This window comes from Polypterus senegalus, chromosome 2 (assembly GCF_016835505.1).
Source record: "Polypterus senegalus isolate Bchr_013 chromosome 2, ASM1683550v1, whole genome shotgun sequence".
In the NCBI taxonomy this organism is placed as follows: domain Eukaryota; kingdom Metazoa; phylum Chordata; class Cladistia; order Polypteriformes; family Polypteridae; genus Polypterus; species Polypterus senegalus.
In genome coordinates, this window is record NC_053155.1 from 122,743,766 (window position 1) to 122,770,596 (window position 26,831).

Here is a 26,831-nt window from a genome sequence, read left to right on the forward strand (position 1 = left end):
ATTTTTAACGTATTAACACGCTTACTTTTGTAATTTTTTCACTGACCCAAAACAAAGAAACTGGGAAATAAAAACTCACTTAATTACGCTAGGATTTCAATTAAAAACAGAAATTGGTTGGGACAAAAATCTGCAGCCCATGGACCCCCAGGACCAATTTTGGGAACCACTGCTCTAGAAAAAAAGACACATGCTCTCGTTTCTTGATGGTAGAGGTTATGAAGAAAAATGTTAAAAATAGTTATCCAATAAATACTTTCAAAATGATTCTGCAGTAAATTACTAGCAATAATATGTGCAACACTTTCAGAGCAGATCCTTGTATGTTTGAGACACAGGATAGAATGTTTTAAAAACAAGAATAATGAATAACAGTAAATAGAGCAAAAATAACATCATCATATGTTCTAGGAGGTTTAAATGAAAACATTATTCATATTTAAACAAAACAAACTCTGAAAATGACTAAGCTAACATACAAAACTAGTTTACATGCATATCAAGGAAACTATGTGAAATTATTAACTTTTCAAAAGGGTGATGAAGCATATGTCTAGATAAATATTTTCATGGGCTCCAGCCCCCCATGTTACCCTGGTCTGGATCAAGCGGGTTAGAAAATGACATGTATAAGGAATCATTAATTGTATGCCATAAACTGCACAGTTGTGAATAAGACATTTATAATAAATGTTGTAATATGAACTATCAAAAGGCAAAGCAATACTAAAATCTTTTTATATAATTAATGCTGCAAAATGAACATTAAAAAAGTTTTCACCTTATCATAAAACATTTAAGTGAGTATACTGCAAATATACATATGCAAACATGTAGAAAAACTATTATCCATTCCTTACAATTACATTTTTTCAGTGTGAAATTAACCTTTAAATAATTCTTCCTTTTTGCAGAGGACACTAATAAAGTACTTCTCTAAATGCAATACTTATAAATATACAGATACATAAACATTCAAAACATACCTTTCTGTCGTTAGCTTTCTCCTGTTCTAGACCTCGGCAACAGACCAGCAACTCATGAAGTGCTAGGCTCATTTTACTTTTATTTTCAATGAAGTTCTAGAATCGGAGGGTATGTTTCATTATTATCATGATGAAGTACTGTACATGATGTTAGTAATAAAGTGGTGTTAAAATCACACTTATCAAAATTTTCTTACAACACAATACAAATACAATACAATACAAAGCTACAAAAATAAATGATCACCATAAAAATGCAAAATGTGGTGGAAAGTATGAAGGTAATGACAATTCATCCATTTTTGTAACCTACTTATTAAGGAAAGGGATGCAGGCAAGCTGGAGCCTATCCCAGCAAGCATCCAAAGCAAGGCAAAACAATTCCTGGACAGGGCACCGGCAAGAACATGTTGATGTTTTCAGAAACTAACAACTGCACTATTATTAGTTACTTTAAAAATAATAATAATCAAAATCATCATCATGAATTAACAATACTTTCTACTAGGTTAAATATACAAATGGACCAAATATATAAAAATACTGATCCTGATATGAGGTATGCTATAATTTACTTGTACTTTTCTGAGCATTATTCAACTACACAATTGTCCGGTTAAGCCTTTTTAATTTGAACTATCACTCAACCACACTGATTCTATAATTTCTTTCAAATACGTTTAGCTCCGTAAGCTTCTTCACATGTACTGAATATGCTGAACTAACTTAAGCCTATAATTATGATCTAAGTGCAGGCTTTGCCATGGAAATAAATTATACTTCTACAACTCTGCACTTCGACTCTTGACTTAGTTCTTGCAGTTCCACATTGTTATTATTTGAGATTTCAGTTTTCCTATTCCTATTCTGAATCAAACACTCTAAAAGCAGATTAATTACTTGTGCAGCAAGCAATCAGTGCCGCATTTTTTATTCCGATTCCTGAGATCAGACTTTCCAAATAACATTACTGTAATTAACAGCTTAATTTAAGGTTATATCCAAGTTTAGAAACCTCGATCACAGTCATTTCAATAAAAAGAAAGCAAAATTAAAATGCAAATACTGACAGCGAATAATCAAAATTAGTAAATAATAAATTCTTACATATAATTATTTGTAGCGTATAATACAACATCATGAAGGTAGAGTTAACCGTCAATTTTCCATCTCCTGCTGCAACTACAACCTGCAGCCTTGAAGGGATAACGTTAGTGAAAAAGTTGCAAGTGGCCCGCCTCTGCGCATTGCAACTTCACCGCCGGGTCATTGGTTATGATAGACAGTGTAACAGCCAATCAGAGAGCGAAATTCTCGAATTAGTGATTGAAAGGCATAGACATATATAAATAGACGCCGCATTCACTGTGTTTGCCCAGTCGACACGATATGTCAGCGTATCCGCCGCGTTGCGAGTGTCAAAAGTGCCGTTTAAACTAATACAGGTAGTTGTGGAAACCGGGTTTTCTGATGAAAAAACAATAACGCTTAAAACAGTATCGTTTACATACAACAGATTTTGGCGACTCTTTTAAATGCAAGTATTTATATCCATTTATATACTAATAATGGCAATTAGTAAATAATAATTATTATTATTATTATTAAATAATTTCTCCCATATAAGTAACATTTCTCGGACTGCCTTCTTCAATTTCCGAAAACATTTATAGACTTCGTTCTTTTCTTACGAAACACAGTACTGAAGTATTGGTTAATGCCCTAGTCACCTCACGTATAGATTATTGTAATGCTAGTCTATCTGGCATCCCACAAAAACGTATCCGTCGCTTACAACTTCTTCAAAATTCTACTTCCAGGATAATAACCTGCTGTTCTAAATCCACTGAACATATTACACCTATTCTCTCTCAACTTCAGTGGCTCCCTGTTAACTACTGAATACAATACAAAATATCGCTGTGAACATTTAAAGCTCTCCACAGTCTTGCTCCCCCCACCTTGCTGATCTCCTATAGACCTCTCGCTTACTCACATCTTGTAATTTGAGAGTATTCAGTCTGGCAATATGGTGCAGCCTTAGTTTGTGGAAGACAGACACAACTAAAGACATGAGCATAAAATGATGGTTGTCAATTTCAAATTGTGTTTTCTCAATGTGCTCATTGAGAAAAAACACATCATCTGAACCAATCTCAGCCTGAACAAACTGATTGATCAAAGATACACTGACAGCTTGCCCTAATGTCGACTGTCGGATAACATGCTCAACTACTTTGACCACTTTGATCTGTACCCTCTGAAGGAATCATCAAACTTCCTTTGTTTTTAAATGTGAGCAAGTGATAGCTTTGATCATATGATGCCGGTACAACATCTGTTACCAAACTAGCATGGCACACATCACAGGACAGCTTTCTCAAAATCCCGTCTAAGAGCTACCCCCCACTGCTTCCTGAGGTGGATTTCTTTGGGAAACCTTCAAAGTTTGAGAAATGTTAACAGCTAACAACAATTTAAATAGTTAGTGACTAAATACATTTAGCCAAAACGTTGTTTGGAGGCTCACTTGAGCACATAAATGCATAGCTTTGCTAGCTTAGCCTAGTGTAGCTAAAGTTAAGATTATAAAGCGGGATTTTCTAATTGCCAAATATAATCAAAACAATTGTTCATCTTTACCTATGAAATGTAATCCCCCAGGATCAGGTTTGGAGCGTACAGCGGTTTGTACAATCCCAAGCAGCAAATGCTTGAGGCATCTTTATCCATTACTACAGTCCACAGCTGTTCCACTCACAATATGGTGGCGATGGTGATATACGATACTGCTGGTAATGCGACGTCTAGTAATTCTATGTCTATGAATTCCAGACTCTAAAGAAAAAAGCAAAAACTCACAATATGTTTGTGTTCTTCTTTTGAATATACTCATATGTGATTGGTTAATTTCTAGCTTTCATGAACTTTTCAGATCAAAACAGTGGATGCTGTTTTTGTAATAATATGTATATTATTATTATGTTATATGATAAATATTCTGCTTTATTGTGGGCTAACATTTTCAATACTATTTGAGAAATACTTAATTCAAAAATATAAATGGATCTGATGTAGGCCCCTTTTTAACCTTCGGACTGTTTAGTATATATTAAGTCTCAAATAAATTCAGATTGAAACTCTCATGTTGATTAAAAGTACCTGAATTGTCTCTTTTCTTTTGTATAATATTGCATGTATAACTTGACAGTCTAACGCAACTATAGTCGCTACTAAACACTTTCTTTATATATAAATAAAACAATGTGCCTTTAACAGTTACAGAGGAATATATTGTGCAAATACCGTAAATAAATTATTTTGTCAAGCTGCATTTTTTTACTATTAAATTATGTGTTTATATAGGTGTTATAAGACTTTTATACGTGTGCACTGGTTGTGTGTTTGGTTTATAGCTTTCGCAAGAGTGTTTAAACATCCACCAGGTCTGCTTGTGTGTTTGTGCATTCTATCTAGGTGGGTTTTTTTGTTTGTATGTTTTTTCTTTTTTCCTAATTTGCAGAGACATGCATGCTAAGATGATTGCAAATTCAAAGTTGTCATGATATAAGTAAGTGCTAGTAGCAGTGATTGTACCATTACTAGTAATAGTAGTATGTATTGTCCTATGTACAAATGCAGTGAAGTTCTTAAATATTTCTTGGTTCTTGTCATGCTCAGGGTGCATTCTAAGAATGAATGAATAAATTAGGTCCATGAGGGACTGAGCCTATCTCCGTACAGAACAAATCTTAGATAGGGGGCCAGTCAAATGCAAAGCATCCACACCCACACTGGGGCCAAGTTAGAGCTGCCAGTTAAGTTAATCCGAACCACTTTCTGAATGTGGAAGGAAAACCATAGACTGCCCAGGAGAAACTCCATGGTGACAAGGGGAGAATGATGTAAAAATGTCTTACAGACAGCAGTCAGATATGGGGTTAAAATCCATGAGATAACAGCACTAACCTTAGAGTCACTGCGCCACCCTATTGCTGAACATAAAATTTGTAATTAAATTAGTATCATAATTCCTCCTCTAAGCTGAGTCTGATTCCAGTGGCAACAGTAGCCAGAAATATAAGATTGGGCCTCACTCCCATTCTACACTGGAGGCCACTCCATCAGAGGCAACTGCATAAGAGCTATTTTCCTGACAGGAAAACAGAGTGACCATACTAATAAAAAAAACTAACCAATCTGACACAAAAGGTATCCTTCAACTAATATAATAAAATAGTCAAAAATACTTTGAAATAATGAATCATAATTTAATGCCGATTTTTTAGCCCAGATATGTAACCTGATAAGATATTCAGATAGGACTATCATGCAATGACAACATGATAAATTCAATCCTGTTAAAGGAAAATACCCCAGAAGTCCAATGAAATAAGCTCAGATAGGAATCTCACTAAAAATACTTTTGTTCAACTTTAGCTATCTTCCTTTTCCAATCAAAGGGCCATCTGGTAGATAATGATCTTTGTACCATCTTCATGAATATTTCTAGGAAGGTGAGTGCCCTGTACTGTTTGTAAATGACATTGACTGCTGAATTTTTTGTAGCATCTTTAAGAGCCTCTTTCTGTTATCTTGTGGAATAGTAGGTGAATGCAGGTACAGTCAGGTCCATAAGTATTTGGATAGTGACACAATTATCATAATTTTGGCTCTGTACACCATCACAATGGATTTGAAACAAAGTGATTAAGGTGTGATTGGAGTATAGACTTTCAGCTTTAATTCAGGGGGTTTAACAAAGATATTGTATGAGCTGTTGAGAAAAGATGGACATTTTTATACATGTTCTCCCTATTTTCAGGGGCTCAAATATATTTGGACAAACTAACATAATCTTAAATATAATTATATTTTTCAATGTTTGGTTGAGAATCCTTTACAATCAATGACTTCCTGAAGTCTGGAACCCATGGCCATCTCCTAGTGCTGGGTTTCCACCCTAGTGATGCTCTGCCAGGCCTTTACTGCAGCTATCCTCAGTTGCTGCTTGCTTGTTGTAGTTTCTGCCATCAGTTTTGTCTTCAGCAAATGAAATGCATGTCCAATTGGGTTGAGGTCAGTTGATTAACGTGGCCTTTGAAGAATATTACACTTCCTTGCTTTGATAATCATTTGGTTTGCTTTCGCAGTATATTTTGGCACAGTGCTATCTTTACTGTGAAGCAACGCCCTATCAGTTTTGCTGAATCTGAGCAGGTAGTACAGCCCTTTACACCTCAGAATTTATCCTGCTACTTCTGCCAGGAGTTATACAGTATCATCAATAAACACTAGTAACTGACTGCCATTCCCATAAATTAAATAGCTGCTTATTTGAGAAGTAAAACATGAGTAGGCTGTTATGCTGAAGACTTGGTGTGTTAAAGAGAAAAGGTTCTGCTTTTTGCATGTATCAGACACTAGCAATGGCAGTTACAGTACCACCAACAGACAACGAGGATATCATCATGCATGTTATATAACATCAGAAAATATAAAGTGTACTCATGCTGTTGTCAGTATGGGTGACTATTGAGTGACAATTGCCCCTAAATCTAATAGGGAGAGTACTTCTGCTTCTGTTTCTTTTGCCAGAACAGATGAGGTTGAAAATTAAGTGATTATGGAAGATGGCTGAGGTATCAATAATGAACTATTTAACTGTTTATAAAACTAAATTAATGTCAGTTGGCTTTGCTTTGCAATGTATAAAAGTAATTACACCAACAAATATTATTATTTACTCAAATTCTCAAATCTGCTTTATCTTCTATAGAAAAGTACCAATAATCTGTTAGCACTGTGTAGTGACTAAAAAAACAGTCTCCAATATACAAGGTTGCCAGTTCAATTCTTGCCTCTGACCCTGGGTGTGGTCCTGAGGTTTTCACTTTACCTATCAGTATTGCATCTCTGAAAATATTTAAAATCAAGTGTAGGTTTGTGTACTTGTACAGTGTCTTAGTATTTTGGTTACTAAAGGAAGGGGCTTTACAAAATACATGTTGGTTTGATCTAAACAAGATACCTGTGGTCAAAACACACACACAAAATAAAATAACAAAACATGTGTGTGCAAAATTAAGATACAATCTAGTAATAATCTTAATAAGAAGACCAATACACAACAACATATCAAATAAAAATAAAAAATGGATGATGAATGCAAAATAGTTTGAAATTAGTTAATGAAAGGTAAATATAATATGGTCAATATTTTTAAGTCATGTTTGCAGTTTCTGTAAATAAATACTCAATTTCATGCATGATATTGCTATTTATATATATAAATATTACATTTCATTTTTTGCACACTGTTTGTTTCATGGCAATAAAGTTTTTAAAATTTGTACGGACTTTACTTCAATACCCATAAGCCACTTCTTTCACGTGGTTTACGTGTCATTCCTCTGGTTGCTGAATGTTGAGCGAGAAGGAACAGTTGTAGTTCCGGTTGAACTGCAATGAGTTTCCGCGCCTTTTTTGTTTTCAGTCATTTTTTTTCTTCACGACAACATACAGTACGTGGAAAGTACTGTAAGGCGTACAAAAGAAGTAACGTAGCTGTGTATTCAGATACGTTTCGAAACTGCACGATTTATTGTAGACCCTACGAATAACTACAACGAGGAAGATGTTGCTGCCGTCTGATATTGCGCGGCTTGTTTTGGGTGAGTATCTTGTGTTGTCAGTTATTCCGTTTAATTTGTTTCTGTTCAGCTCCTTGTCAATCGCGAGAAATACATTAATTGTTATCTTTAAGTCAGGTTGTTGTCCTTTTTTGACGATCGTCTGTTAGACATCTGGCTTCTAAAAGCTGTGATGCTGGGAATATTTTTTTTTTGGTCAAGCATGATCTCTTTTACGTGTTTACATGAGATTATGTCACCCTCCCCGACCTTTATTTGTGTTCGTCACGATCTGGAATAAGAGCATTTTGAGTGTTTGAAGCGTATTTCTTTATTCAGCTCTTTTGCTCTCAAGGCTGACTTTGTGCTCAGAAGTCAACATACCGTTTAGCTCTGCTTAAATATTTGGGTTGTATAAGCCACATATTTGTAAATGGTATTTTATGCTTGGAGCAGTTGTTTTCATTTATGAAGTTTTATTTTGTAATAACGTAGTTAATAAAATTGTGCTTGATCTGGTCGCTCTTGTAAAAGAAGTTTATGAGAGTATGTGAATTTCACGAAGGATTAAAATCGTTTGATTTTGTGTGTTGTAAGGAAACCAATTTGTCTTATTTATAAAGTGGAATCGCCAATTCACATTAAGAATGTGTGTTCATGTTTAATGCTGCTGGATGAATGTCAAGGAATGGCGTGCGCAAATGTGGTTAGAGATGCCAGGTGCACTGGTTCATCAGAAAGAAATGTCCTTATTTTTTTAATTTTTATTTATAGAGAACAGAGTCATTCGTGTTTTAGGGACAGGACAACAAGCAAAACATCCAGGCTGTAACGTCCTTTTATCAAAAATAGGCCATTGATAAAAAGGGTAAAAAAGTAACATTATTTGTTTAAAAAAAAAACCAAACAATAGTATTCTCATGTGTATGGAGTACAGTGACATACTTATTTGATAATTTAGACTACATGTAGCAAGCTGAATGCTTAGTCCACCAGTTCACACTAAAACAGGCATATCACATTTTTCATGAATATTGTATATAAAATGACAACTCCGATGAATTTAACTCCTATGGGGAGGGGGGGCAGGGTTCTAGGGTGGATAATGACAAAAGATGAATTTTCAGTGGGTTAAAGTAGTGATAGGGTGTTGTACCTTGTTAGCCATTATGAATGTAGAGAAAAGCCAAGCAAAATAACAAGTTTTATTGGCTAACTAAAAAGATTACAATATGCAAGCTTTCGGGGCAACTCAGGCCTCAGTGGAAAAATTGACATTGCATAGTCTAATTAAACTTTTATTCCTACCATAACATAGATCCACCTCGCACTGGACCTTATGATAGTACTACAACAATTTTAAATTTTGGAGGATATCTTACAGTTTTTGGTTGGGCTTCTAAAGTGATGTAGAGGTTTTAGGAGCACAATAGTGAATTCTTGTGTATTCCATTCACAACATCCCAGTCCTATTAAGCATCTGTGGCATGCAATGGAACAAGCTATTCAGAGCTCTTTAGCATCTATAGGACATAAATAAAGTTGACCTAGAACAGCATTACAAATCCTCAAAATTTCAGTCTTTATCCTGAGTGCACATTTACCCTCCACTCCCAGTTAAGGCAGCATACCTACTAAACGTGATGTTAGTGTTGATCAGCAAAATTTGCCACAGTGTTTTCTGCATTGAATATGCTGTGTATGCTGGTGACCTTGTTTGCTAAATATTTTTTGGAAGTTTACTATGTGACCAGCTTAGGTGAACCTTTTTTTTTTCCTCTTGTGCACCATGATGCTTTTACTATAAGATCTTTCTTGATCTTTTTCACGCATGCACAATGTCATGACCCAAACAGTAATCTAGTTGAAATTTCATCCCATGTGTTTTTTTTTTTTTTAAGAAAGCAGTATTTTCTTTTTAGGTGTGCATTAGCTGATCATAATGAGTTCTGCCACTGTATATATAACACGATTGGCTGTGTGCCTGGCTAAGATCTCAAATGAAGCCTTAAAGGAGCACTCCCTTCATCAGAAAACAAAAAAATAATGAAAAGATTTATTATTATTTACAAGGTGGTTATTCTTAACGAAAGAAAAAAGTGCAAAGCATCTATATAGGAAACAAAAGATGCTCCAGCTGAACCAGGAGCTGCAACTTCAAGCAATGAAATGAGCCAATCCTTTGCTGATGCAATGTGGCAAGGCTAATGTGTGCCTCAAGATTGAATCTCTTTGAATTCAGCGATCTATAGTTTATTTACTTATTGCTAGTTTGTGACCATTTGTTGTATTTTATTTTTGGTATTTGTAGTACCTGTGTCTTTTGTTATTTGATGATTGGTGGTGCAGTGGTTACCACTGTTGCCTCAAAGCTCAGATAATGTTTTCGGCAAAAATAATCAGTCCAGGATAGCTGGCACACAGTCTCTATAATCCACTCAAAACTTGTTCAGTTCCTCCTTCCCCATTGGCTTCTGAGCAATTCACAAAGTTCCTGAATATTTTTGTGATTTCGCCAAATTGAAGGTGAAGCAGGCTCCAACAGATTCACTCATCACTACTGCGTGCTCATTGTGCTTTTTCCCATCCCAGTGTTTTTGGAAGGTTTATATACAGTATAGTACAGTGCTAGGTAAAGATTTGAGTACCCTTGATTAAAACACTGTATCAATTTATAACTTGCTAAGCTTTTGAAGCAGCAACTTCATTTTAACGTATTTTATACCTTACGGAAACAGCAACATTTCAGTAGTGAAATATATTTTATTGGACCAACAGAACCAGTTTAATATGCATTTAAACAAAATAGGCAGGTGCATATATTTGGGTGTCCCAAAGGGATCATCGCATCAATATTCAGTAGAGCCTCCTTTTGTTGAAATAACAGCCTGCAGACTCTTCCAATAACCACTGACAAGTCCCTGAATTTTGGCTGGTGGTATTTTGGACCATTCTTCTATACAAAATTCCTCCAGGTCAGTCAGGTTTGATATACTTGATGGAGTGTGGACAGCCTGCTTCAAATCAATCCATACATTTTCAATGATGTTCAGGTCTGAGGACTGGGATGGCCATTCTAGATCATTGTACTTGTGCCTCTGCATAAATTCCTTGGTAGATTTTTAACGGTGCGTTGGATCATTGTCATACTGAAACATCTAACCCCGGCCTAACTTCAACATTGAATCTTGAACATTCTTGTCAAGAATCTGCTGATACTGGGAGGAATTCATGCGGCTCTCAACTTTAACAAGGTTTCCAGTACCTTGTTTTACAGTAGACAGCAAGTTCTTCTTCCGGAATGCTGTGTGTTTTTTTTTGCCATGCATAGTGTCTCTGGTTATGAAAGTCTCATTTATCCACTGTATTTTATTCCAAAATGTTTCTGGCTTGTCCAGATGTGCTTTTGCATACCTCATGCACATCTTTTAGTGGTGATTACTCAGAAAAGGCTTTTTGTGCATCACCCTTCCACTGTGTTTTTCCTGGGGCAAAGTATGCTGGACTGTGGAACGATGTATAATGACACCATCAACAGCCAGATGTTCTTGTAACGTTCTGGAGGTGATCTGTGGTTTGCCTGTGATCATTCTAATCAGCATTCGGCTGCGACTTTCAAATATTTTTCTTGGCCTACCACATCTTTCCTTCACAATGACTGCTCCTGTGGCCTTCTATTTCCCAACTACATTTTTGACTGGGGAGACAGACAGTCCAAACCTTTGTGATAATTTCTTGTACCCTTCTCCTAATTCATAATGACAAATGATCTTAGTTTTTAGGTCAGTAGAGAGTTCTTTAGAGATTCCCATGCTGCCAGTCTCTAAGAGAGAATCAAGGTCAATCACAGCTAGCAATTACCTATGTTAAATAACCTTTTTCATGATTGGTTGCATCTGTCTTTGTAGTTTATGGTCTAATGAGCTAATCAAAGCCATTTTGTGCTTCAGCCTGTCAGCATTAAATGCACATTGCTGTAATCTTCTGTTATGAAGACAGAGCAGATTATCATGCAAGAGGGGTGCCCAAACCTTTACATAATATTGTATATCTACAGTTCAAGAAAGCTCATGGTAATACAGTTATTTATTTTGTAGTAGTACCTTAAACAATATTTTATATGTTTTAAGGTTATTTACAGCAAGAAAAACTTATGAACACTTGTCGAGCTTTCATTTTGGAAAGCCCAAATCTGAAGGAGTATGCTGAACATAGCACTGAGGATGGGAGCATTCCTGCTTGTGTTTTTGTAAGTAGACTTCAAATTCCTATAGCTTCTGTTTATAACATTGTTGTTCTGCCATCTGTGTTTGCATTTTTATGAAAGCAGTACTCTACCAAAACATTTTTTTATGTTATTTACCCCATGTACTTTGTAGTGGTGTCTAATATTTTTATGCAAAATGGAGATTAAGAAGTTTATCACAAAACAAAACTTAATTGTCACCAGTTTTGAACAGTGGCATGCAATGTAAAAGTGTCTGTGGGGATAATGGAAAAAAAAAAATCTCAGGCTATTCATGTTGAGTAATCCATATGTCTGGTGTCCAGTCCCAAGTTCAAAGCGTGCTAAACAAATGTCTTTTCTGCTGAAATATTGTTAAATAGCTAATTCCTGAATTAGCAGCATGTACATAAACAGGAATCTCAAAGGTCTATGGAAGAGACTTTTTGACTTTAAGGCCCGCTTCTCCACGTCATTTGTTGCTCAAGAGTCATGTCTTCAGTTCAAGAAGTCTGTCCTTCCAGACTTTGTTTTTTCTGTTTATGCATGAGCTGATAATTCAGGAAGTAACTATTTAACAATATTTTTGGAAACAAAAAAAAAAAATCAATCATGGGTGCAGGCCCGGCCACCAGGCGCTCGCCATCGAGCCCCACCTCCAGGCCTGGCCCCGGTGACCCGCGTCCGGGCAAGGGAAAACGTTGTCCAATGTTTTTGCTCTTCATTGGAGGTTTGTTGAACCGCTCTTTGTCTCATCCCTCACCTAGGACCAGTTTGCCTTGGTTGCCACAGCTAACCACATACTGTACTTAAAGAGAAGCAATATTAGTATTATTAATATTATTGGACTTGTGGTCACACAATGGAATACCACATTGGAAATGCTAGACAGGTTTTTATAGCTTTGCATATAGGCAGAGAGGTAGCTGCTGGTGTGACTGGCATGCATTGCACTTATCTGCAACACATTCGCTATAGGTGCCCAGCTGTTTTTAGTGTAGTGACATGTGATTGTCAGATAGGAATATCCTGGGCTGGATATTAAGCTGTCGGAAGTTAGGGCTACTCTTTCCACTGATCTGAGAAAAATGACAATGCTTTGATTAAGATCTTCTTAAAGCCTAGATACAATAACTTAACTCGTTTGCTTTCTGGTTGGTGTAGTGTACCACATTTCCAAAACATGCATCACTTCTCGAAAGACCTTGTTTTCAATAATGGTGCCAGGTCTGATATTTTTACATATAAACTTTGCTACAGATTCTGTTATTTTTGTGCACATGGTTTAATTAAATGGAAGTGTGGAGCTAAACATCCTCTCAGGCGTAGAAGGTTTAGGCTGTACAGTGCTTGTTTGGATGTTGACTGAGGTAACGTTTCTGGGTGACTTTGGGATGATACATTTCTCAAATATGTTGTGTTACAACAGTACATAACTTCTGAGTGGCATAGTTTACATACAGCTTTGCTTTTATCCAGGTGTTCTTTACCAATGCACTGTTTGAATCCATAGTAAGGCTACACATCTGATTTAAATGTCGAAGGCACTGATTTCAGTTGAGGAGGACACACCATTTTATGCTGGGTAGTAAAGTGCTTTTTTCTGTAGGTTAACAGGCACATTAACGACAGCTACTGGACTGGATGCCAAAAACAAAGATAAGTAAATATCTACATATAACTGAGCAGAACAGAGATTCACAAGAGCTAGCTTGAGACTATCAATATCAAATTGTTTAAACAAAGAATGACTTACTCTACATTCTGCCTGAAAACATGAGATTAAAATGTTTTCTCTGCCACCACTGCAAAATACGTAGGATTTGTAACATATAAAAAGAATAGTCTTTTGCCCACTGGACAAACCACAATGGTGCATGCTGCTTATGTGGGTAAATATGACCTGACTGATTTTGTTAGGTTCACTGTTTTTGCAAATTGTACTTATTTTTATAATTATTATTTTTATGCCTAACAATTCTTTATAATTTTCAGTCACTGTTTGGCAAAACTTTGACAGCAATATTAAATGAATACATCATCATAAAAGCAAAAGGTAAGTATTAATTTTATTTTATGCATAACATAAAATACTGAAAAACCAAAAGAAATCCAGAATCTAGTGCTACTTACATCATTAGGAATCTGGGTTCAAATCTTGGTCCAATTACTGTCTATATAGAGTATGAACATTGTGCCTGTCTGTGTTTATGTGAGTTGGTCCTTTGTATGCAAGAGATGTGCTTGGTAATTTTTAGTAGAATTTAAAATAACAAGTTGCAGTAATGTGCAATTTAAATATTTTCCCCAATTATTTCTGCAGATTCAAGTCAGGAAATACAAGTTCCAGTCATCATGGCATCTTTATGGAAAAAGCTGGAGTTTACTCTTAATCAAATTAAGTAAGAGCAAAGTTTATTGGAAGCTGTTAGAAAACAAAGTGAATTTCATAAATATGTACCACAACTCTAAAACTGCTTTACTGCTAGTCTTGTAGTAGTATTAGTATTGTATCACATGTGTAGAGACCATCTGTACACGATACATAGGAGCATCAACTCCAGTGACCCGTTAGGCTGCTGCTTTTTAATAAAGTAAAATAAAAGTTGTGATTTGTGTAGGTTTTGCTATATTATGCACTAGCTATTCATTTTTTGTTTATTGTAAATATATTTTTGCTATTTACTTTTTGAAGTTATTGAAGAGTTGTTTGCAGAACCACTTTAAGTTTATGGTAAATAAAATATAAATTAAATTATGGGAAATTAAATATATTTTACTAATGTGGAAAACTCTGGGGAAACAAATGGCTATATTTATTTATTACTATGTTTTTATAGTTTTCATTACTGTTTATAGAATTAAAAAAAATGCTTCACAAATTTATAACATTTTGTTTTATAGGAGTATGCAGAACTCGCAAAGTTTCGTGGCTAATCAGAAAAGTAGGTCTTTTTCTCTCCTGAATTATTCATTCACTTTGTTATTTGAGAGAGAGAGAGAGAGAGAGAATGAGAATATTCACTGAGTTCAAAGCAACTGTCTATTTTGAAAGAGGAATAGATATAAATCTATAGAACAGGTGGGAAAACTGAAGAAAGCCACATTGTATAACTTATTAAGGACAGCCTCCTGAAGAAATTATGAACAAAAAGAGTTAAATCTGGCATTGCTTCTGTGGAGGTATGGGATGTAACATAATTAGGACACTCCCTCTTTTGTTTTATCATTATTTTGATACCACTTTATTGTTTTCATCTTTTAAAAAAACTAATTGTCCACAATATGTATTATAATGATCCTAAGCCATGTTAAGTTCTCAGAAATGCCAGAAAGGAAATTAGCAGTCATTTTGCTTACATTTTTCTCTCTCCCTCGCTTTCACTGAGTGGACATTCCAAGTTTCTGAATCACTGTACTAATTCATTTAATTTACTCTGTTCAGCAGACATCTTATATTATGAAGCTGTTGTAGAGCTAAAATTGTAGTTTGCTGCAGAGTAAATAGCTAGATGCCCTATATAGCATTTTTAATTCTAGCCACTTACTTAATTATGCTTAATAATATATACTGCATAATTAATGTACCTTCCAGCTATCCACATATCAGATCAAATCAGGTAATGAAGCAATAATGTTTTTTCCTTTCTTTGTGTACCATCTAGGAAGTGTTGATAGTGAAAGCGAGTGCAATGATGTGATTTCTTAACACTGAAATTTTTAAAAGTGTTGCAGTATTATTACAGCATTATTGCAGCAGTGTTGCAGTATTACTGTTGTCTGAAAGAAGCATTAACATGAGTTATTTTGTATGTTGGTGATCTAAGTATAAAGAAGTGGCTCGTTTTTATAAGCAAAGTCATTAGCGTTTCTCATTCTCCTACTGAAACGTCTTGGCAAATGTTATGAAATTATACAAAATGCATTTACTTGTACCTTATTTGTGAATGGTAGTGACTACGCTTTTCATTTAACATGATTTTTCTAAATATGTTTGTATTTGTTTAGTTCGAACAAGGAATGCTATAGCTGAAATGAGGAGACAGCAGGTGCGATCTTCCTCTCAGCCTACACAGTGTCCTTTGGTAATTTTGGGGTCTTCAGATCTTGGGCAGAATGCAACTACATCACTGTCATCTTCATCAAGAATACTTGGAAATTCATCTCTGGTGACGTATGGCACTCCTGTGTCCCAAACAGTCAACTACGATAGAAATCAGGCTATTAATCAGGACCATGGCAGACCTGTGACAAATATTAATAGTAAGTGTAAATGTAACAGTTTATAAAATATTTAAGTTTCAAACTTCATTCTAGTTGTGAGGAGATGTTAGTGAATCCTTTAAAATTTATTTTTGATTCCTGCGAAAACACATCTTAAATTGTAATTTGATTTTAACATAAGTCATAACAACAGACAAAAACAACATAATTAAGCAAATAGTAAACATACAATTGTACTTTTAATAAGTGTTGAATGTATTATGTAAACACCCACATAAATAAAATTGTATTCTTTACCACAGATATTTATTGATGGGCACAACATGCCCATTGTTCAAATGTTTTCTCATAATTGTTATATAAGGGCATGTTTTTCTGTGGATTTATTTTATTTTTATTCTCTGTGATTTCAGTATGGAATGCAAAACCATGATTTAAATTTGCCCACTCATTAATTCTAAGTGGCCTCACATTAATGGATCAATTTGGTATTTTTCAAGTCAAAGTTATTTCTTCACAAACAAGCTATATACAGTATGTATTTTGCATCCAAAATTCTGTTCTAAACTTAATTGCTTAATTGCAAATTTAAAAAATTTCTTGCCCGCACTGGCAGTTTACATTGTAGGCTATGGGGCACAGAAGAAAAGCTTTAAAACCTACCAGATATGCCAGTGTTTCAAGTCAAGATAGTTGTTGAGTATTGATCCACATCTTGCAATTACACACACACACTGTAAAAGTAGTTTATACATGTAATTTTTGAACAAAAAGAGTACTGATATTCAGATATTTTTAAAGAAGACCATCCATGCGTGATACCTCAGCACTTAGTCTTCCTGTGCAACCTTTTGCCTTCCCATGGGTATGGTTTCCTCTAGAAATGTCAAATCACAGTAATCTTTCTGCGTCACATAGTTTGTTTTGTTCTGCTTTACTTTTGCATTTATGTGAGAATTTGCTCAAGCAAATAGAAAATGTATGATTATCATGAGAAAAAAAGTACCATGAATATGCAATGAAATGATTATTTCCAGATTCCTTATTATTTCCAATTATGTGTCAGAAACACAGAAGGCTCAGGTCAGTACTCGACAATTGTGTTGGCTTGAAAAGTGGTCGTAATTGGTAAGTTTTTATGCTTTTCCTCCGTGCCCCATATCCTCCATTGTAAGGAGCCATTATTTTTTTTAATGTTTAGAAAGCGTTTAACTTTGGAACACAATTTCATGTTGCAGATATATATATCTCGACTATGTTTGTGAAGAAATAACTTTGACTTGAAAAATACCTAACATTCTTTAAAGTAGATAGTAAGATTAAAGCATATTATTTCACAGACTTTATTATGAAAGAAAACAAAACAAATTAGTGAGAGTATTGGATTAATTCAAATACTAAATATATGCTGACTTAGGGATGTAACAATAACAGATATTTCTGTACCAAGTCAATAGCCAAAAAAATAAAAGTACTAGCTTTTTTACAGTATCGTTAATACAGAGTAAAACTTGGTGCTGCACTTGTATGTGCCTGCAAGTTAATACGTTACTCTGGAACGCACATTAATACATGACAAAAAAATTTTGCAAAACTATATATGAAAATGGCTCACAGCGTTATTAATACATCCCTGAATTAGCAAATGTTGAAAAGAAAAACGGCAGAAATTATGTCTGCAAAAAATGCTTTGTATATGGGGAAGAAGAAGAATTCCAGTGTGACTGCAGGAATTATGTTTATTATTATTTAAAGCAAAACAGAAGCACACACACAAGCTTTCTTTATTACCACTTTTAACCCATTACAGAGATCATAAATAGATTCATGCATGGCTTGAGAGCACAGTGATATGTCTGATCAGATGTGAGTTCTGTTATTTACCTTGTGACACAAATTTATAAGAGGCACAATGATTCTGAAATGAATCAATTTTTAATACGGTGTCCTACACAGTTCTTAAAAATAAAAAATTCACCTTTTGGTATATTACTTTAATGTAACACTGAAAAAAAATTAGAGAAATCCAGCCTTTAACTGAAAAAATATTTCCTCATGAAGAAATAATTGTTTTTAACAAAAACCACATACTGTATGTCATGTGTATTGGCACCTCTAGAAATTCTTATGACCAGAGTATAACTGAAACATTTTTTCTACCTATATATCTATACTAATAAAAGGCAAAGCCCTCACTCACTCACTCATCACTAATTCTCCAACTTCCCATGTAGGTAGAAAGCTGAAATTTGGCAGGCTTATTCCTTACAGCTTACTTACAAAAGTTAAGCAGGTTTCATTTCGAAATTCTACACGTAACGGTCATAACGGTCGACAATGTCCGCCATGTTGAACTTTCTTATTTATGGCCCCATCTTCACGAAATTTGGTAGGCTTCCCTGCTAACCGAAACCGATGTACTTACTTATTTCGATGGTATGACGCCACTGTCGGCCGCCATATTGAATTTTCGAAACATCACTAATTCTCCAACTTCACGTGTAGGTAGAAGGCTGAAATTTGGGAGGCCCATTCCTTACAGCTTACTTACAAAGCTAAGCAGGTTTCATTTCGAAATTCTACGCATAACGGTCAACAACGTCCGCCATGTTGAACTTTCTTATTTATGGCCCCATCTTCTCGAAATTTGGTAAGCGGCTTCCCTGCACTAACCGAAACCAATGTACGTACTTATTTCGGTGGTATGATGCCACTGTCGGCCGCCATATTGAACTTTTCAACGGTCTTTGTTACTTATGGGCCCATCTTCAAGAAATTTGGTACACGGGTTCCCAATGCTAACTGAATCCTACTTACGTACATATATACGTCCATAGCCTGCAGCTCGGTCACCGTGTGAGGTGGCGTTGGGTCCCCCATCCCAACGCCTCCCATGTTGTTGACTGCCTGCCTATATAAGACCGTCCGTCGCTCCGGTCTCTACATTCCCGTCCTTGCTTCGCCACGGGATTCACGTCTCCCTACTGATAACTACAGTCTTTTTGTTTAATCCACGGCTTCTCCGCTGTTTTATTGTTTGTTTATTACAATTATAGTTATTGTATAGGTATTTTACACTTACTTTACATTTCTCAGGTACCCATTTCGTTTATCATTCCAACCCCCATTACCATGTCTATCGAGGTGATCACTATTGATCAAAGAACTGTCACTTACCGAGTGGTTTCCATGCTCGGAGATGGCACCTACCTTTTCCATTCTCTTTGTTACATATTGCAAGGCCATATCAGGCTCACTCTTGATATCCGGAGGAACATTGTGTCTTATGTATTGAATGACTGGGACAGGTTCAAGGTGTGGACTGATGACGGTACAGGAGATAATTATACTACACAGGAACACTAGAAGAGTGAAATGCTTCAGCCCTTCACCTATGGTTCTGCATGCGAGTTGATGGCTGCCGCTGATTTGTTCGGTTGTCGCTTTCAAGTGTACCAAAATAGCCAAATATTTTACACCTTTCAACAACCACCAATGCCTCTTAAACATCTTAGATTCACAGGTGACGATTTCAGTAGTGGACACTTTGATGTTTATGAATGTTTAAACTCTCAAAAGCTGGATGTGATTTTATCGATGAGACTGGTTGTGTGCTTATAACGCTTGACAGATGCTGAATGTCACTTCAACACAACAAATCCTGCAAATACTGTCTTAATTGAAACAAACCATGAAACTCAAACTGATTATGACAGCAGCAATCCAAGCTGTCAGATTTGAGATAAGATTACTGTTCACATGGCCAACTGTAAGTTGCATGCTCAAGAGTAAGCTCAGCACACAGCTTGGTCATATTACAACCGGAGGGCCGAACTCACAATGTGGTATACAAAGAGATCCTTAACAAATAATTATTGCCATATTTTCCCTCACTTTAAAAAGGTTTAATTTTCTTCTTAATAAAAATTTTAAAGCAGTATTTTGCCGCTGCGTAGCGCGGGTATATTTGCTAGCTATATATATATATATATATATATATATATATATATATGACAGCAACACTCATAACAGTGACAAAACAATTACATTGACAATCATGTTACGTTATTTTTAAAATGTTTCCTTTTCTTTTTTATAACGTCTTTAACTCACTACTTCTCCGCTGCGAAGCGCGGTATTTTGCTAGTTACCTATATGATCAAATTGTGTAGGAACTTTCAAGTAATCATCCATAACGCCCTGTTTCATTGGAGTATGCATATAAGGCACAGAGGCCTCATAAATATTTTATTACTTATCTATTTTCTCTATGTTCTTATTGTTAATAATTTCTATTTAAAAACTCACTGAATTTGCTTTGGTCTGATCACTGCTGCAGTTTCCTACAGAATATTATGTTGTGAGGTCATTAAATCAGTAATCCACTTTTATCTCTTGCAGTGTACTTACTGTCTTCTCTGATGTACATCTTTTAATAATGATCACCTAGCACAGGGGTGTCAAACTCTGGGTCTGGTGGATTGCAGTGACTGCCGGTTTTCATTCTAACCCTTTTCCTAATTAGTGATAGTTTTTCACTGCTAATTAACTCCTTTTCCTTTCATTTTAATAGTCCTGTTTTTAAGGATTTAGTCCTATGTATTGATTCTTTTCTTCATTAAATGACCACCAAACAGAAATGAGATGTGAAATGAGCCAACAGATGACCAGCTAAATTGGAATTTCAAACTCCAACTAATCTCTTAATGAGAAACTGATTCTTACTGTTATTTAATCCCGCTATTTAATTCTATGGCTTGTTGCTGCTCTCATTCTGCCACAGCAGACATTTCCAAAACTGTTGAGTTTTCTGTTTTTTTCTAAGAACAACATCTAATTTTTTGGTGACCTGACCAGTTGATTTCAACCTTACCAAGGCCATTGCCTTTCTTTATTTTCTGATACTGTGTGATGGGCACAGGTGAGCTGGTCATGTGGTGGCTTGTTTTCTCTCATTATTGTTTGGCTGGTAATTAAGGAAAAAGAAACAACTAAGGGGCCTGAGTTAAGTTAATTAAAACTAAGGCAAAAGAAGTTAATTAGCAGCAAAAAATGGTCACTAATGAAGAATATGGTTAGAATGAAAACCTGCAGCCACTGTGGCTCTCCAGGACCGGAGTTCGACACCTGTGACCTAGCACAATGACTGAACTGCTATGGGATTGTTCATAATTGTTTAAATGTTTTTGTTCAGTTTCAGTATTTTGTAGGCTTTATGTTGGCATAAATATTTTAGATTAATTTTGTTGTTACAATGGAAAAAATGAGTGTATACTTCATACTCTGAGGTCATAAATATGCCCCTTTGTTTGTTTTACTGTTTCTCTTTGGTTTATGTAGCCTGTTTGCTTTTAGAAAGAGCAATTAATAATTGAATTGTTTCATAGGTTTCATTACAGATTCCCATTCCCAATAAAAACCTTATGTTTTTACATAATTTTATTTATGCAGAAATCATTAACCATTATGACTATTATGAAATAAATATTTTTTATTAACAGGAGAATCTCCCTTACAAGTTGTTGTAGCTGATAGAAGGTTTTCTTCTGGATTATTATCCCCAGGAAGGAGAAAATGGTAAAATTCAATTTAAATTGCAAAGTAAAAGCAGTTGTACTTAATTTTTTACTGGTTGTATTTTATTTCTCAATTAAAAGAAAAAATATATAACACTTTTTTTTTTTTTCAAACTGTAAATTGTTTCAGTGAATCTCCAAGGAGAAGAAACACAGTTTTGGCTGGACCAAACGTACCTCCTAAGATTACACAGAGCAGTGTTGTTCAGTTAACAGAGCAAGAAGTTGATACAGTCCAGGAGATTATTGGTGAAAACTTTCCAGTAAATATTGCTTTTTTTGGTTAAAGAGTATATTTTTAAATTGCCTTAGACTTGTACTAGGTGGTTATATCAACTTGTTTATGAGAAAGTGTTTTATAAGTGTGGATCGTTTTACGTATAATATGTGTATGCACTTTAGGCAGTATATATCTGTTTGCAGATATGATGTAGAGGTTGTTTAAAGCTCTTTCAGCATTGCCTCTTTGTAAGCATTTTTGCCTATATTTTAATTATTATTGTAATTATTATTTTTTAAATTTGTCTTGGTTTTAAAATTAAAAAAAATGATTGCCTTAAAAGCTTTTTTTATTTTATTTAGCAAATGGTTATTGAAAATGCAAGAGAGAAGATACTAAGTGACAAATCATTGCAGGAAAAACTTGCAGAAAATATAAATATGATTTTGGGAAGGTAAATACTGAATTACTGTGTTCAATAAATGTAATTGTTTTTGTGTACAATCTATTTTGTAGCAATGTACAATACACTTTCAACTAATGTCACTATTAAATCATTTTGCATGTTTGAATTATTTTTTATTAACAATTTATTCAATTAAAATATTAATTTGTGGTAGTATCCTTGAAGCATATATTTGTACTAGTGTTTTTAAACTTGGAAAATGGGCACAGTACTGCTACTTGTCATGTTTAGATATTTGGCAGAATACTAGTAAAAAAATAAATGTAAACATCTGTATATAAATATCGAGAATATAGTTCTGTAATTTACTGCTAGTGGTTGTTTAGATTACATACAAAACTGATATCTCTAAAAGTAAAAAAGTTATTGTTTTATTTCAATACTAGTGAAACAAATATTCAGCAGATTTCAAAGCAGTCTACAAGCAGTGCTTTAGTTCCTGATCAGTCTATTGATGAAATCCTAGGACTTCAGGTAATAATGCTTATGGTTTCTTTTTACAAGTAATATATTAATCAGTCTTTTCATTAGTGACATAGTCACATCTAAAGATCTTTAGCAACTCAGAGATTAAATTTTGTAAATAAGAGAAATATCTGCCATTCTGATTGAGGCAACTACTGCAGAATGGTTGCTATTTATATATATATATATATATATATATATATATATATATATATATATATATATATATATATATATATATATATATATATATATATATATATTTATTTATATTATATTATATTTTATATATAATATATATATATATATATTTTTTTTATTTATTTATTTTTTGCTTTTCCAGTACCTTTGTTACTAGAATTCATTTTTCCTTGTGGTAAAATAAAACAATATTTGGAAGTTATATGTGCTAATTCTTTAAGGTTCTGTGTTGTTTCCCTATTTCAGGGAGAGATCCACATGACTGATGAGGCAATACATGATATTCTGGAAAGGACAGAATCTGATCCTGCTTTTCAGGCATTGTTTGACTTGTTTGATAATGGTTGGTAACATAATTGCAGTCTGTTGAAGAAAAATGATATGCTTTCTTAGATCTTTCTGTTTATTTTATTTAATTACAATGAATACAGAATTATTTATTTAATGTTAAACGGTGGGTATAACTAGCACACACCTACAAACAGATCTTTAGACTGAGAAAAGAAATTGGGGTACCTAAATGAAATAATGGCTCAGCCAACAGTCTAACTTGGCAGCGCCATGTCTGTGTTTAAGAAAACAAAAGTGGTCTATCTAAAAAGACTGTAGATCAATAGAACTTACTCTTGTTGTGATAAACTGCTTTGAGAGGCTAGTGATGGGATACATTAAAATGAATATTCTAGATAGTTATGATCACCTTCAGTTTGGATTTCATCACAACCAGTCCACCAAGGATACTGTATCCTTTGCACTTCATACCATCCTGACACATGTGGATAATAGTGCGAACAGGCTCCTCAACACCCAACACAACAAATTCAAGCACAAGACACATTTATTACCAGTGGGAAGCACTTCTCCATCACTCCCCATAAGTAGCAAGCACATTACAAAGCACCAGTTAAATATACAGTACAGTAATCCCTCCTCGATCGCAGGGGTTGCATTCCAGACCCCCCGCGATAGGTGAAAATCCACGAAGTAGAAACCATATGTTTGTATGGCTATTTTTATATATTTTAAGCCCTTATAAACTCTCCCACACTGTTAACATTATTAGAGCCCTCTAGACATGAAATAACACCCTTTAGTCAAAAGTTTAAACTGTGCTCCATGACAAGACAGAGATGGCAGTTCTTTCTCACAATTAAAAGAATGCAAACATATCTTCTCTTCAAAGGAGCGCCGTCAGGAGCAGAGAATGTCAGAGAGAGCGCTCGCTAAGAAAAGCAAACAATCAAAAAATCAATACGTGCTTTTAAGTATGCAGAAGCACTGCGATAAAGCGAAATTTTGTAGAGGAGTGTCCGTATCTTCTAGGCAAACAGCCTCTGTGCAAACAGCCCCTCTGCTGACACCCCCTCCGTCAGGCAGAGAGAGTGAGAGAGATAGAGAGAAGCAAACAATCAAGCACCACGCGGGAAGCATATCTTATATCATTGAGGAGTTTTAGTTAATATGTAACACATGCTCTGATTGGGTAGCTTCTAAGCCATCCGCCAATAACGTCCCTTGTATGAAATCAACTGGGCAAACAAACTGAGGAAGCATGTACCATAAATTAAAAGACCCATTGTCCACAGAAATCCATGAAGCAGCGAAAAATCCGTGATATATATTTAGATGTGCTTACATTTAAAATCCGCGATAGAGTGAAGCCGCGAAAGTCGAAGCGCAATATAGCGAGGGATTACTGTACTTTGTCTCTTATCCATCAGTCCTTACCTCTTCCACTCCTAATCAGGCAAATGTCGTACTCTCCCTCTCGACTCCATTTCCTTGAGTGAAGTGAAGCAGCTCCTTTTATGCTGCGCCAGGGAGCACTTCAGGTGGCTCATCAGCATTATCTGGAAGTACTTCCAAGTGTGGTGGGAACCCAACCCAAACTACGGATCTGCAGCTCTCCTTGGTAACCCACACAGAGTGTATCTGGGCTGTGCGAAACTGCAGGAATCCATGGGGCCACTGCAAGTTTGGGGAGGTTGGGGCTGTTATGTCATGTAGCGCTTCAGGGGAAGCAGTGTCCTGAGCACATCTGCTGCCTTGGTCCTTCCAGTAAATTGGTGTCCAGCCATCTGGCACAGTACAGTGGAGAGAACTTTATTTGTCCCTAGGGGGAGATTTAGCTTTTTACAGAGGCTCTTTAAATAAATAAATACATAAAAGGTAGATAAGTAAGCAAATAAATAAATCTACACACACACTTTAGTCTGAACACAGACTGGAATTACTATAAAGCAATAAAAATTCAAAAGAAAGAAAAGTTTGGACTTGGCTTTCACAGTCACAGCGAGGCATTATGCTGATGTATTGCTATTGGTATAAAGAAGCACCAGTAATGTTTCTTGACGCACTTCTGAATAATTTGTTGGCTGAAATTACTTGGTGTTAGTGTGTCAGAGAGAGGATGTGCAGCATTGTTCAAGATGGCACTGTTTTGTTTTAATTCTTTCTCTTCACTAAGACCTCCAGGGGGTCCAGAGTGTGTCTCTTAACTGAGCCTGCTCATTTAATTAACCTTTTGATTTGGTGGGCCTCTCATGAAGTGATGTTTCCAGCCCAGCACACCACAACATAGAAAATTACACTGCTGGTCACATAGTTATAGATGATGTGAAGGATGTCACTTCCCACATTAAAGGAACGCAGTTTCCTAAGGAAAAGAGCCTGCTCTGTCCTTTCTTATATAGTTCCTCTGTGTTCTGAGACCAGTTCAACCTGTCATTAATGACCCCCAAGTACTGAAGTGGACCACATCCACATTCACTCCGTGAATAGTGACTGGCAGTAAAGGCTCTTTGGTGCAACAAAAATCAATAACCAGTTCCTTGGTTTTGTTCTCTTTGCACCAAGAAACAAGCATTTTCATCGGAGTCTTATACTTATCAATACACCCTGTAAGTGCAGAATCATGTGAGAATTTGTGCGAGTGATATGACCTGGTGTTGTGTTTATAGTCTGAGGTGTACAGAGTGAAGAGAAAAGGAGACAGGACTGTTCTTTGTGGTGTTCCAGTGTCGCCCACATTTGTATCAGAAACGCAGTCCTTGAGTGTCCAAGAGATAGTCCATTATCCAGGACAACATCCACCTGCATATCTTTCAGTTTACCCCCTAACAGGGATGGCTGAATGGCATTAAGTGTGCTGGAGAAATCAAAAAACTCCCCACAGTGCTGCCAGCTTTGTCCAGATGAGAATAATCCTTGTGGAACAAACAGTTATGTGCGTCCTCAACTCCAGTCTTTGTTCGATAGCCAAACTGCAGTGGGTTCAGTTGGTCTTCCACAACAGGACTCCTATAGTCCAGGACTAGTCTCACAAAGGTCTTCATGATATTTTAGACGCAAGTGCCAATAGTCTGTAGTCATTAGGTGAAGAAGTGCCTGACTTCTTTGGAACAAGAACAATGCAGTATGTTTTCCACAGCAGTGGCACTTTCTGAAGACTTAGGGGCAGATTGAACAGGTGACAGACGACACCACCAAGTTGGTCAGCACAGGCCTTCAGAGCTCGAGGACCGACTCCATCTGGTCCTGCAGCGTTTTCTGTGTGTAGCTTACTCAGTTGTCGTCTTACTTGGTCTTCAGTTATGGACAGTCCACACTGATGGTCAGAGGTGGGCTTGTCACTAGCCATTCCAGTTGACGTGGTAGGAGGAGCTGATGTAGTATGGATTTTGTGGGGAGACTGGTCATTGAAAGAAGGTGGAAGTGGGAGGAAAAATCTATTAAAAAATTGGTTCAGAGAATTAGTTTTGTCCACATGCTGTTCTAGCACCTCAGCCCTGGAGTCCAGTAATTATACACAGTCCGCTCCAAACATCCTTTATTAT

At 35.7% G+C, this 26,831-nt stretch overlaps 2 protein-coding genes across 4 annotated transcripts in view; one reads left to right on the forward strand and one right to left on the reverse strand.

The window, feature by feature from the left end:
- atm (ATM serine/threonine kinase) overlaps positions 1 to 2,206 on the reverse strand; it is a 184,802-nt gene extending 182,596 nt beyond the window's left edge. For both annotated transcript variants that reach the window (XM_039744508.1, XM_039744509.1), the window contains exons 1-2: positions 2,094 to 2,206; positions 987 to 1,082 (exon numbers count right to left, since the gene is read on the reverse strand). In XM_039744508.1, the coding sequence (XP_039600442.1) occupies positions 987 to 1,058 (72 nt within the window). In that variant the 5' untranslated portion in view covers positions 1,059 to 1,082; positions 2,094 to 2,206. The remainder of the gene's footprint in view (positions 1 to 986; positions 1,083 to 2,093) is intronic.
- Positions 2,207 to 7,404: 5,198 nt separating this feature from the next.
- npat (nuclear protein, ataxia-telangiectasia locus) overlaps positions 7,405 to 26,831 on the forward strand; it is a 49,259-nt gene continuing 29,832 nt past the window's right edge. For both annotated transcript variants that reach the window (XM_039744510.1, XM_039744512.1), the window contains exons 1-11: positions 7,405 to 7,660; positions 11,749 to 11,867; positions 13,839 to 13,899; positions 14,167 to 14,245; positions 14,748 to 14,788; positions 15,852 to 16,106; positions 21,569 to 21,644; positions 21,774 to 21,906; positions 22,226 to 22,317; positions 22,716 to 22,803; positions 23,242 to 23,338. In XM_039744510.1, coding sequence (XP_039600444.1) covers positions 7,624 to 7,660; positions 11,749 to 11,867; positions 13,839 to 13,899; positions 14,167 to 14,245; positions 14,748 to 14,788; positions 15,852 to 16,106; positions 21,569 to 21,644; positions 21,774 to 21,906; positions 22,226 to 22,317; positions 22,716 to 22,803; positions 23,242 to 23,338 — 1,078 coding nt within the window. In that variant the 5' untranslated portion in view covers positions 7,405 to 7,623. The remainder of the gene's footprint in view (positions 7,661 to 11,748; positions 11,868 to 13,838; positions 13,900 to 14,166; positions 14,246 to 14,747; positions 14,789 to 15,851; positions 16,107 to 21,568; positions 21,645 to 21,773; positions 21,907 to 22,225; positions 22,318 to 22,715; positions 22,804 to 23,241; positions 23,339 to 26,831) is intronic.